General features: G+C 39.6%; 1 protein-coding gene across 4 annotated transcripts in view; it reads left to right on the top strand.

Moving 5' to 3' along the window:
- Window positions 1-13,236, top strand: part of MCF2 (MCF.2 cell line derived transforming sequence) — a 121,516-nt gene that overhangs the window by 84,068 nt on the left and 24,212 nt on the right. For all 4 annotated transcript variants that reach the window (XM_065915113.1, XM_065915114.1, XM_065915115.1 and 1 more), the window contains 3 exons: window positions 8,392-8,484; window positions 9,221-9,346; window positions 10,034-10,255. In XM_065915113.1, coding sequence (XP_065771185.1) covers window positions 8,392-8,484; window positions 9,221-9,346; window positions 10,034-10,255 — 441 coding nt within the window. The remainder of the gene's footprint in view (window positions 1-8,391; window positions 8,485-9,220; window positions 9,347-10,033; window positions 10,256-13,236) is intronic.

Here is a 13,236-nt window from a genome sequence, read left to right on the forward strand (position 1 = left end):
GAGTTTCAGCTTCAGCATCAGTCCTTCCAATGAACACCCAGGACTGATCTCCTTTAGGATGGACTGGTTGGATCTCCTTGCAGTCCAATGGACTCTCAAGAGTCTTCTCCAACACCACAGTTCAAAAGCATCAATTCTTCGGTGCTCAGCTTTCTTCACAGTCCAACTCTCACATCCATACATGACCACTGGAAAAACCATAGCCTTGACCAGACGCACCTTTGTTGGCAAAGTAATGTCTCTGCTTTTTAATATGCTATCTAGTTTGGTCATCACTTTCCTTTCAAGGAGTAAGCGTCTTTTAATTTCATGGCTGCAATCACCATCTGCAGTGATTTAGGAGCCCAAAAAAATAAAGTCTGATACTCCTTCCACTGTTTCCCCATCTATTTGCCATGAAGTGATGGGACCAGATGCCATGATCTTAGTTTTCTGAATGTTGAGCTTTAAGCCAACTTTTTCACTCTCCTCTTTCACTTTCATCAAGAGGCTTTTTATTTTCTCTTCACTTTCTGCTGTAAGGGTGGTACCATCTGCATATCTGAGGTTATTAATATTTCTCCCAGCAATCTTGATTCCAGCTTGTGCTTCTTCCAGCCCAGTGTTTCTCATGATGTACTCTGCATATAAGTTAAATAAGCAGGGTGACAATATACAGCTTTGATGTACTCCTTTTCCTATTTGGAACCAGTCTGTTGTTCCATGTCCAGTTCTAACTGGTGCTTCCTGACCTGCATATAGGTTTCTCAAGAGGCAGGTCAGGTGGTCTGGTATTCGTATCTCTTTCAGAATTTTCCACAGTTTATTGTGATCCACACAGAAAAAGGCTTTGGTATAGTCAATAAAGCAGAGATAGATGTTTTTCTGGAGCTCTCTTGCTTTTTTGATGATCCAGCGGATGCTGGCAATTTGATCTCTGGTTCCTCTGCCTTTTCTAAAACCAGCTTGAACATCTGGAAGTTCACAGTTCACATATTGCTGAAGCCTGGCTTCGAGAAAGCTCTAGTAATTTTCTGGTGGAATCTTTAGGGTTTTCTATGTAGAGGATCATATCATCTACAAACAATGAGAGTTTTGCTTCTTCTTTTCCAATCTGGTTTCCTTTTATTTCTTTTTCTTCTCTGATTGCTGTGGTCAAAACTTCCAAAACTATGTTGAATAGTAGTGGTGAGAGTGGGCACCCTTGTCTTGTTCCTCACTTTAGGGGAAATGCTTTCAATTTTTCACCATTGAGGCTAATGTTTGCTGTGGGTTTGTCATACATAGCTTTTATTATGTTGAGATATGTTCTTTCTATTCCTGGTTTCTGGAGGGTTTGATCATAAATGGATATTGAATTTTGTCAAAGGCTTTCTCTGCATTTATTGAGATAATCATATGGTTTTTATCTTTCAGTTTGTTAATGTGGTGTATTACGTTGATTGATTTGTGAATATTGAAGAATCCTTTCTTCTCTGGGATAAAGCCCGCTTGGTCATGATGTATGATTTTTTTTAAATTAATTAATTAATTTTACCTTACAACATTGTATTGTTTCTGCATTACATTGACTTGAATCCGCCACGGGTGTACATGTGTTCCCCATCCTGAACCCCCACTCCCACCTCCCTCCCCATCCCATCCCTCTGGGTCATCCCAGTGCACTAGTCCCAAGCATCCTGTATCATGCATTGAACCTGGACTGGCGATTCATTTCACATATAATTTACATATTTCAGTGCCTTTCTCCCATAACATCCCGCCCTCGCCTCTCCCATAGAGTCCAAAAGACTCTTCAATATATCTGTGTCTCTTTTGCTGTCTCCCATACAGGGTTATCATTACCATCTTTCTAAATTCCATATATACATTAGTATACTGTATTGGTGTTTTTCTTTCTGGCTTACTTCACTTTGTTAATGTGGTGTATCACATTGATTGATTTGTAGATATTAAAGAATACTTGCCTCCCTGGGATAAAGCCCACTTGGTCATGATGTTTGATCTTTTTAATATGTTGTTGGATTCTGTTTGCTAGAATTTTGTTAAGGATTTTTGCATGTATGTTCATCAGTGATATTGGCCTTTAGTTTTCTTTTTTGTGGCATCTTTGTCAGGTTTTGGTATTACGGTGATAATGGCCTCATAGAATGAGTTTGGAAGTTTACCTTCCTCTGCAATTTTCTGGAAGAGTTTGAGTAGGATAGGTGTTAGCTCTTCTCTAAATTTTTGGTAGAATTCAGCTGTGAAGCTGTCTGGTCCTGGGCTTTTGTTTGTTGGAAGATTTCTGATCACAGTTTCAATTTCCGTGCTTGTGATGGATCTGTTAAGATTTTCTATTTCTTCCTGGTTCAATTTTGAAAAGTTGTACTTTTCTAAGAATTTGTCTATTTCTTCCACGTTGCCCATTTTATTTGCATATAGTTGCTGATAATAGTCTTTTATGATCCTTTGTATTTCTGTGTTGTCTGTTGTGATCTCTCCATTTTCATTTCTAATTTTGTTGATTTGATTTTTCTCCCTTTGTTTCTTGATGAGTCTGCCTAATGGTTTGTCAATTTTATTTAACTTCTCAAAGAACCAGCTTTTGGTTTTGTTGATTTTTGCTATGGTCTCTTTTGCTTCTTTTACATTTATTTCTGTCCTAATTTTTAAGATTTCTTTCCTTCTGCTAACCCTTGGGTTCATAATTTCTTCCTTTTCAAGTTGTTTTAGTTGTAGAGTTAGGTTATTTATTTGACTTTTTTCTTGTTTCTTGAGGTATGCCTCTATTGCTATGAACCTTCCCCTTAGCACTGCTTTTACAGTGTCCCATAGGTTTTGGGTTGTTGTGTTTTCATTTTCATTCATTTCTATGCATATTTTGATTTCTTTTTTTATTTCTTCTGTGATGTGTTGGTTATTCAGCAGCGTGTTGTTCAGCCTCCATATGTTGGAATTTTTAATAGTTTTTCTCCTATAATTGAGATCTAATCTTACTGCATTGTGGTCAGAAAAGATGCTTGGAATGATTTCCAGTTTTTTGAATTTACCAAGGCTAGATTTATGGCCCAGAATGTGATCTATCCTGGAAAAGGTTCCGTGTGCACTTGAGAAAAAGGTGAAATTCATTGTTTTGGGGTGAAATGTCCTATAGATATCGACTAGGTCTAACTGGTCTATTGTATCATTTAAAGTTTGTGTTTCCTTGTTAATTTTCTGTTTAGTTGATCTATCCATAGGTGTGAGTGGGGTATTAAAGTTTCCCACTATAATTGTGTTATTGTTAATTTCCCCTTTCATGCTTGTAGCATTTGTCTCACATATTGTGGTGCTCCTATGTTGGGTGCATGTATATTTATGATATATCTTCTTCTTGGATTGATCCTTTGATCATTATGTAGTGTCCATTTTTGTCTCTTTTCACAGCCTTTATTTTAAAGTCTATTTTATCTGAAATGAGTGTTGCTACTCCTGCTTTCTTTTGGTCTCTATTTGCATGGAATATCTTTTTCCAGCCCTTCACTTTCAGCCTGTATGTGTCCTTGTTTCGAGGTGGGTTCTTTGTAGACAACATCTATAGGGGTTTTGTTTTTGTATCCATTCAGCCAGTCTTTGTCTTTCGGTTGGGGCATTCAACCCATTTACATTTAAGGTAATTATTGATAAGTGTGATCCCGTTGCCATTTACTTTATTGTCTTGGGTTCTAGTTCATACACCCTTTCTGTGTTTCCTGTCTATAGAAGATCTATTAGCATTTGTTGAAGAGCTGGTTTGGTGGTGCTGAATTCTCTCAGCTTTTGCTTGTCTGTAAATCTTTTGATTTCTCCTTCATATTTGAATGAGACCCTTGCTGGGTATAGTAATCTGGGCTGTAGGTTATTTTCTGTCATCACTTTAAGTATTTCCTGCCATTCCTTCTGGTCTGAAGAGTTTCTATTGAAAGATCAGCTGTTATCCTATGGGAATCCCCTTGTGTGTTTGTTGTTTTTCCCTTGCTGCTTTTAATATTTGTTCTTTGTGTTTGGTCTTTGTTAATTTGATTAATATGTGTCTTGGGGTGTTTCACCTTGGGTTTATCCTGTTTGGGACTCTCTGGGTTTCTTGGATGTTGGTGATTCCTTCCCCATTTTAGGGAAGTTTTCAACTGTTATCTCCTCAAGTATTTTCTCATGGTCTTTCTGTCTTCTTCTTCTGGGAATCCTATGATTCGAATGGTGGGGCATTTAACATTGTCCCAGAGGTCTCTGAGGTTGTCCTCATTTCTTTTAATTCTTTTTTCCTCTCTGTTTCATTTATTTCTACCATACTATCTTCAACCTCACTTATCCTATCTTCTGCCTCTGTTGTTCTACTGTTGGTTCCCTCCAGAGTGTTTTCGATCTCATTTATTGCATTATTCATTATATATTGACTCGTTTTTATTTCTTCTAGGTCCTTGTTAAACATTTCTTGCATCTTCTCGATCCTTGTCTCCAGGCTATTTATCTGTAACTCCAATTTGTTTTCAAGATTTTGGATCATTTTCACTATCATTATTTGGAATTATTTATCAAGTAGATTCCCTGTCTGTTCCTCTTTTGTTTGGTTTGGTGGGCATTTATCCTGTTCCTTTGCCCGCTGAGTATTTCTCTGCCTTTTCATCTTGTTTATATTTCTGTGTTTGAGGTGGCCTTTCCATATTCTGGCAGTTTGTGGTTCCTCTTTATTGTGGAGGTTCCTTGCTGTGGGTGGGATTGGACAGATGACTTGTCAAGGTTTCCTGGTTAGGGAAGCTTGTGTCGGTGTTCTGGTGGGTGGAGCTGGATTTCTTCTCTCTGGAGTGCAATGACGTGTCCAGTAGTGAGTTTTGAGATGTCAGTGTGTTTGGTGTGACTTTGGGTAGCCTGTATGTTGAAGCTCAGGGCTATGTTCCTGTGTTGCTGGAGAATTTGCATGATATGTCTTGCTCTGGAACTTATTGGCCCTTGGGTGGTGCTTGGTTTCAGTGTAGGAATGGAGGCTTTTGATGAGCTCTCATTGATTAGTGTTCCCTGGAGTCAGGAGTTCTCCAGTATTTTCAGGATTTGGACTTAAGCCTCCTGCCTCTGGTTTTCAGTCTTATTCTTACAGTAGCCTCAAGACTTCTCCATCTATACAGCACTGATGATAAGAGATCTAGGTTAATAATGAAAAATTTCTCCACAGTGAGGGACAGCCGGAGAGGTATACAGAGTTACATGGAGAGGAGAAGAGGGAGGAGGGAGATTAGGTGACCAAGAGGAAAAGAGGGGGAATCAAAAGGGGAGAGAGCAAGCTAGCCAGTAATCACTTCTCTATGTGCTCTTTTCAGTCTGGACCCCTCAGAGATGTTCACAGAGTTACACAGAGCAGAGAAGAGGGAGGAGGGAGACAAAGGTGGCCACGAGGATAGAAGGGGTAATCTGTCTCTACAGAGACAGATTTAGCCAGTAATCAGTTCCCTAAGTGTTCTCCACAGCCCCGAACACACAAAGAGATTCACAGAGATGGGTAGAGAAGAGAAGGGAGAGGGAGGAATTAGAGACAAACTGTTGGAGAAAGAGAGTCAAAAGGGGGAGAGAGCAATCAAACCAGTAATCTCACTCCCAAGTAAAAATGGGTACTGAAGATTTGGTTCTTATAGGTACAAAATTGGTAAGAAATACCAAAAAGCAAAGATTAAAAATCTAGAGTAGAGGTTAGATTCCAAAAAATACAATATTAATAAAACAAAACAAAGTCACAAACATTATAAAATATATATATGAAGTTTGCTTTAAAAATAGGATCTTTTGTTTTTGCAAGGTAATAGTAGATTATAAAAATGAAAATTAAAGGGGTAATAGAGGATTTAAAAGTAAAAAAAAATTTTTTTAAGCATTTAAAAAGTGATAATACTAAAAATATATCTAGGACTTTCTCTGGAGCTGTTGTGGACATGTGGGGTCAGTTCATTTTCAGATAGTTCCTTGATCTGGCTTGTACTGCTCAAGATCTATAGTCCCCTTCCTATGTAGTCAGTTCTAACTATAGGATTTTAATTTATTGCACCTGTCACTTCCAAAGTGGTTCCCTATGTTTATTTTAGCTTCTGTTTGCTGGTCTCTTCAGTGTCTAATTTCCTCCCTGAAACAAAGGGGCGGTGGTGGTCACTTATTTATGCTCATTTGTTCAGTCGTGCTGTGGGGAGGGAAGAAGACTGCAAACAAATGTCACTGGCGTGTGTGGGGAGTGCTCGCAGTGTCTCAATCACACTGGGTTTGCCCCGCTCACAGCGTGTGTGCTTTCCCAGTCTACACTGCTCAGGCTCCAGGTTGCTCTGCTGGGGAACTGTCTAAGGCGGGCCCTGGGTTGCATGCACTTCCCAGGTCTGAGCCACTCAGGTTCAGATTCTCGGGTACTCCACAAAGGCACAGACTCGATTGGACCTGCGTTTTGTGCACTTTCCAGGTCCGAGCAGCTCAGGTGACCAGGTGCTTGGTGAATGCAGTCACCCCCAGTTGGAGGGTGCATCTTATCACCTCCCCCGTCCCAGCTGCTTGGTTTTCTGGGTGTACAACGGGTGCGCCTTCTCAGGTGTGCCGTGTGTCTCTTCTGGGGAGCTGATCTCTGGCTGCAACCATCCTGGCGGATGTCAACAGTCCAGAATCCCAAGAAGTCTTGGTTACAATGAAGCCTGCTTGCAGTTTGGTAGATGATGCCTCTCTGGGGCCACGATTGCCCCCTTCCAACTCTGGCTGTCCCCGCCTGCCTATCTCCGGCAGGGGATGGGCTGGTCTGCAGCCGGCTAACTCTGCTCAGTTCTTTGTTCTGTGAGCGAGCCTGGCAGTGTCTTAGGTTAGGGCTTTTCGTGGGATAGCTGTCCCACAATCTGGGTTGCTATCTCAAGTTAGTTCCCTCAGGTTGCCCTCGGAGCATTTAGGCCCGGTCCTTACCCTAAGCAATGCACCCTGCGCCTCCCTGTCCAGCCCTCGCTTGCTAGTGGTGGATGCGAACGTCTGGGCTGCTTTTCTGCTGGGAGTTGCTGTTAGGCACGTAATCTGTGGGTTTTGATATTTATTTATTTATTTATTTATTTATTTATTTTTCCTCCCAGTTATGTTGCCCTCTGAGATTCCAAGACTCTCCACAGACCTGCCGGTGAGAGTGTTTCCTGGTGTTTGGAAACTTCTCTCTTTTTTAAGACTCCCTTACCAGGACGGATCGCCATCCCTACTTCTTTTGTCTCCTTTTTATCTTTTATATTTTGTTCTACCTCCTTTCAAAGACAGTGGGCTGCCTTTCTGGGTGCGTGATGTCCTCTGCCAGCATTCAGAAGTTGTTTTGTGGAATTTTCTCAGTGTTCAAATGCTCTTTCAATGAATTTGTGGGGGAGAAAGTGGTCTCCCCATCCTATTCCTCCACCATCTTAGGACCGCCCCTTAAACAAGCATTTAAAATTACTTCTTAAACAAACATCTGTTTTTTAAACCCCACCTTCATCTCCAACTTTCAGAGGAGGAAGAGGAGGACATTCTTGGAGGAGGGGGAAAGGTGTTCGTGAACATAAATTGAGCTGTTCCTTGGCTTTGCCCTTTGCCAGTTTCCAAATTTTGTAGATGTTTTCCCCTCTCTCATCTTGTAACTTTAGGCTTTGCCTTGTAAAAATGTTTCCATCGTGTCAGTTGAATTTCATGAGTGAAAAGATCCAAATACATGTGTCAGTTCACCATTTTTAACCATAAGTTGATAATTGAATTAGATGTATTGAGTTTTACCCATATGTAGAGGAGGGTCCTGGATCTTACATAGGTATCTCCTCTCCCATTCCCTTTGTGTTCTGCACTTCCTATATGCACATTCCATCCTAAATAGCTTCATTTTGCCCTAAGTATGGACTCTACAATGTTCCCAGGACCCAGAGTCATGACTCTTATATTTATAGTGGCAGCAAGCCAGTAATCAGATGAAATATAGCACTAGTTGATAAGGGCTATATTTTTCTTGTGACATTTAGGAAACTCTTCTCATACCCAGTCTGATTTATATTCAGTGCAACCTATTTCTTTTCTGGGTCTTGTCCTGTGGAACTGAGCCTTTTGTTAATTTTCTTGGATACTCTAAAGAATTTTCTGGTCATGTTAACCTAGGATCATTCATTGCTTTCTGACTTTTTAAGCATTCCACATGATTGTGAATTTATACATAATTTTTTTTAGTCTTTGAAATTTGGGGATTTTCTATCTCTCCAATCCTTGAAGTAACATTCACTGTAGTTTTCCAGATATACTCCCTCTTACAGTTTCCATACCATATAGGACAGTGATTTTTCTGGTAAATTTTCCTTGAGATGTAAGAAACATCCATGCATTGGGTTTAATCAGTGAACATTTGGCATATTCATAGGCAAATGTCTTAATTTAAACTTATTAATAATTCTATTTTAATGACAGGAATGTCAAAGAAAATTAAAACACAGACTTGGTCTAGATTCCTATTTACTGAAACCAGTGCAACGTATCACTAAATACCAGTTACTGTTGAAGGTAATTACATGAAGCATTTCTTTCTTTCTTTACTTACTTTTTTGGGTCAGATGTAGCAAAGCTATTAAAAAGGAAGCACTAGAAATAGGTAGGCTCCCTGAATGGGAGGGCTAGATATAGCAGTAGAATCTATGCTTTTAGCTGTTTAAGTGTCCATACAAATTACATTGATATGTGGACAAGATTGACTGCAGAACTTTTACTGTTGTTAAGCGGAACTAAGCAAATATTCCTTGTAGTTTTGAGACTATATTTCCTATAAGCTTTCTCAGTGAAAAATAAAGATAGCATATCCCTGAGTAATGTGAAAGGATTCCTAAAATGTCATGTTAGGTATAAATACAACATAGATTGTTTTAAAATATCTTTTCACAATGTTCTATGGTGTACGCATGGTGAATAAAGTTAATTGCTCTACATGGAGGACCAAAAAGATGTGTAATTGTTTTAAAAATGAATCTCTAGTGTGTCCTAATAGTTATTGTTTGCCAGCCCCGGAAGTATTGAATGTTCTTTGCTTTCTACTGTTTAGTCACTATTCCATTTCTTCCCCAGTTTTGACATTGTTATTAAATATAGTATTAATGTGACAAATAGCATGTGAAAGAAATTACTCAAAAAAGTGCCATTATCTTTGGATTCCTCCTTGAAAGCATGCTAGCCAAAAATATATTCATTTTCTCCAGTTGTTAATATCTGCCTAATATTAAGTTTAACTCTTGACTTCTAATTACAGGAGCTATTAAAATATAGCAAAGACTGTGTCGGATCTGTAGAATTAAAGGAGGCACTTGACACAATGCTGGATTTACTGAAGTCAGTTAATGACTCAATGCATCAGACTGCAATAAATGGTTATATCGTAAGTAGATCTTCATGACTGTTGCAGTTTTACAGGGTAAGCATGTTAACATCTCTTTCTTCCTCTCCTGGAACAACTGAGAAATAAGACGTAAGAGGCAGACAAACAAAGGATCTAAATGTCAGCATTATTACTTATGATGCTAAGTGGAAAATTGGCTTCAGATCAGCAGCCAGATGGATTTATGACATTCCCCTTGTCCCTAACAAGGCCTACCCCCAAGTGCAGACCTTGGGAGATCCCACGTCATGGGATGTTTGGGTCTATTCTAAGGAGACATATGGTCTCAGAGGTGCTCTTTGCCCAGGTCCAAGATAGAGAGATGGAAGAAAGAGATCAAATCTTTAGGAGTTAGTTCCACCCTATGGGAAAACTTGGACTGGAAGAGCTCACTCACCAATCAGGACTGAGGAAGCCATGGGGAGAGTTGGCCCAGCTGAAATACCTCCACATGGAGACATGAAGCCAGGGAAAAGGAAGTTTCTTCTATCTCCCAGTCCCACAGTCATTTTGTAACTGGCTGACACATGGCATGTTTTCACGTGAAAAGTTATGATGAATGAAACTTTTAAAACTATAAATTATGCTTCAGGGTTTTAGTAGCTCAAGCTAAACACTGTAATGATGCTGTCAGAGATCTGAATACCCTTCTGCCCTGTACTAATGAGCTGAGGTTTTCTGTTCCAGGGAAACTTAAATGAGCTGGGCAAGATGATAATCCAGGGTGCGTTCAGTGTTTGGATTGGACACAAGAAAGGTACTACAAAGATGAAGGATTTTGCTAGATTCAAACCAATGCAGCGGCACCTTTTCCTGTATGAAAAAGCCATTGTATTTTGTAAAAGGCGCATTGAAAGTGGAGAAGGCGGTGATCGATACCCATCATACAGTTTTAAGCACTGTTTGAAAGTAAGACCTTTTGAATTGTATAATGTAATAGTTTCTCGTGTATACATATACTGTATTCAAGTTTGTGTACTTTTTCAGTTCAGCTGAATGGGTTTTACGCTTTAGTCACACACATTTGTTTATTTTTTTCTAAACAAAATCTTTTGTTTTAAACTGAAGTATAATTGGCCTATAGCATTATATTTGTTTCAGGTATGCAGTGTAATGAGTCAATATTTGTACGTATTGTGAAATGATTGCTACAAATAACATCCATCACCACACAGTTAAAAACATTTTTTTTCTTGTGATAATTTTTAAGATCTACTCTGTTAGCAAGTTTCAAATATGAAGTACAGTATTATTAATCATGATCATCATAGTTACCATGCTATACATTACATCCCTGGGGTTTATTTATTTTACAACTGGAAGTTTGCACCCTTTGACCCCCTTCTCTACTCATTTCTCAAGCTCTCACCCATGAAACCTTAAGTAGGAGTCATACAGAGATGTCAGGTGAAGCAGAACTTGTCTGCTTAAAATGAGAGCCAGGAAGGGCAGAATGTAACCTTCTCTTCCTCTCTCACTTCAGTCCCAGGCATTCCTCAAGGGGGCGCCCTAGTGTCTTGCCTGGTGCAGTTTGAAATTACAGGAAGAGACCCAGGCTCCCCGATTTGCACTGTCTTACCAATGACACCAGGTGGAGTTCTTGGTCTTGGTAGCAAGGACTTTTTATCATACAGGAGAGTCAGAGGAAAGAGTTTTTTTTCCTTTTTTTTTCCAATGTAATTAAAAAATGGATCACCTTTTTTTCTGTTGTTTTTCTTGGCCTTGCGACTCAGCTTAGTTCCCCAACCAGGGATTGAATCTATGCCCCCCTTGCACTGGAGCACAGAGTCTTAACCACTGGACTGCCAGATCACTTTTATGTCTAGCACATTCCCATCATATCCCTCCTCCATCCCCTCTTTTCCTGGGTGTTCCATAGCCAACCAATTGCTGAATCTTGCCCACGCCTGTCCTGTCTGATCCTTAGAAATTGCTTTCTACTCTCCCATAACCCAAACCACCATTCTGTCCTACAGTTAGTTTGGTATTCAAATGAGAGCAGTATTGTGTGAGGAAGTTACTGGCAATTCAGTGCCATTCCCAGCTGGTTTTGACATTTGAGAAGAGGAACTTCCAATCCACAGGAGTCTGTAATTGGCAAATTTGATTTTTTTCACACTAATTAATTTTATCTTTCAAGTTCTACATTGTAAAAACAATATAGCATTTGTTAAAGAAAATTTGGGTACTTCCATGATGGTACAGTGGTTAAGACTCTGAGTTCCCGCTGGGAGGGGCAGAGGTTCGATCCCTGGTCAAGGGAGATACTGCATGCTGTGTGGTGTGACCAAAAAAAGAAAAGAAAATTTGGAAAATGGAGAAAATTATTACCCTCAACTTCCCAGCCACTATCATTTTGGTTATTCCTCATGAGCCTGTTGTTTCTTTTTTGTTAGCAAGTTGAGAATTGATGAGATATCCAGCAGTGGTAATAAAGAGGATGGGCCATGTGTCCTGAGCAGGCATGAGGGCTTTGTGTCAGGAGGCCCCCCGAGAAGCAGGTCCTGCTTTTGATTCTTCCCAGATGCCAACAACCCTATGCTGTTCCTGACAGAATTCCTAACCACAGTTAGGTCTCTGACCTTTTGCTATGGTCTGCTTTCCCTGCTGAACCCACAGTAGTGGCTCTTGAAAACTCTCACTGTTTTCATAACAAATGCCCTGTTGTTCTGATATTAGCCACCCATCTCCAAGTCCCTAAAATCTCCAAGGGTCTCTTATGTCTCTAATAAACTTTGGTTGAGAATCAAGAGTTTGTAATCGACATCAAATAGGGTTCAGGTCTCCTGCTATCTGTATATCTATTCCCAGGGAAGGTACTTCATCTTCATAGACCAGTTGGACCCAAATCCATTTGATTCACTTTTTATTTGTAGAGTGACCTAGTTACTACCTAATGTACTATTTCTGGCTTGTATTGATTTTTCTTTTTTTACTTTTTTCTCTCTCTCTCTTTTACTTTTAATTTATCACAAATTGGGCACACCAACAGAGTAGTTTAGTATTTCTAAAGCACATCAGAGTGAGGATGGATTGGTATGAGGTAACCAATTCATACAACAGTGGTTACCATGGAAACAGAGGATGGGATAGATGCAAGAAACATTTCCATGGCAGGTAAACAGGCAGGCTTGTTGACTTACTAGATATAGAAAATAAATAATACCTGACATTGGAAGGAAAAAATCAGCCTGATTTTCTTTGATTCCACAGTAATGCCTAGTGTCCTTAATAAGACATTAGTCACTGATGCCTGCAAGGATTGAGACCAGGATTATTAGGAAAATGGTGATGTTGCTCACAGAGAAAGATGGAAATTAAACTATTTCTTATAAGCCTCACTATGCTTACTTCCTCTTGCTTACATGAGATTCTGGGATTAAATAATTGCTGGTAGGACTAGTCAGTGTGTTACATAAGAGTTTGGATTCCTGGTTTCAGAATCTTCTCCTTGGTAGAGAGGATCAATGTGGAAGCACTTTCAAGGAACTGTTGCCTTGACTTCATCATATCAAGCTGGAATTTCATGGCCTGACAGCTGAATGATGACTGCATACTATATTTTAAGTTGATAGCTCCTGTGCAAAGGAAAGGCCCTGAAGTCACAGTTAGTCAAATGGAGACATTCAAGTTCTTCAGATTCCTCAGTTCTTGTGTTTATTATTTTCATCTATGTTTTTAAGTTTAACAAATATATGTGTCATACTGACTATTTTGCTAGGAGCTGTTTAAATGTTATCAATGTTAATTCATTTAATCTACATAGCAACTTTATGTGAAGTAGGAACTATTATCAACCCTGTTTTGAGGATAGGCAAGCCAAGTTCCAGAGAGGTGAATAATTCATCCAAGGGCATAGATTCACACCCAAGCAGATGGCCTCGAACTCC

The sequence above is a fragment of the Muntiacus reevesi genome, chromosome X (assembly GCF_963930625.1).
Source record: "Muntiacus reevesi chromosome X, mMunRee1.1, whole genome shotgun sequence".
Classification (NCBI taxonomy): domain Eukaryota; kingdom Metazoa; phylum Chordata; class Mammalia; order Artiodactyla; family Cervidae; genus Muntiacus; species Muntiacus reevesi.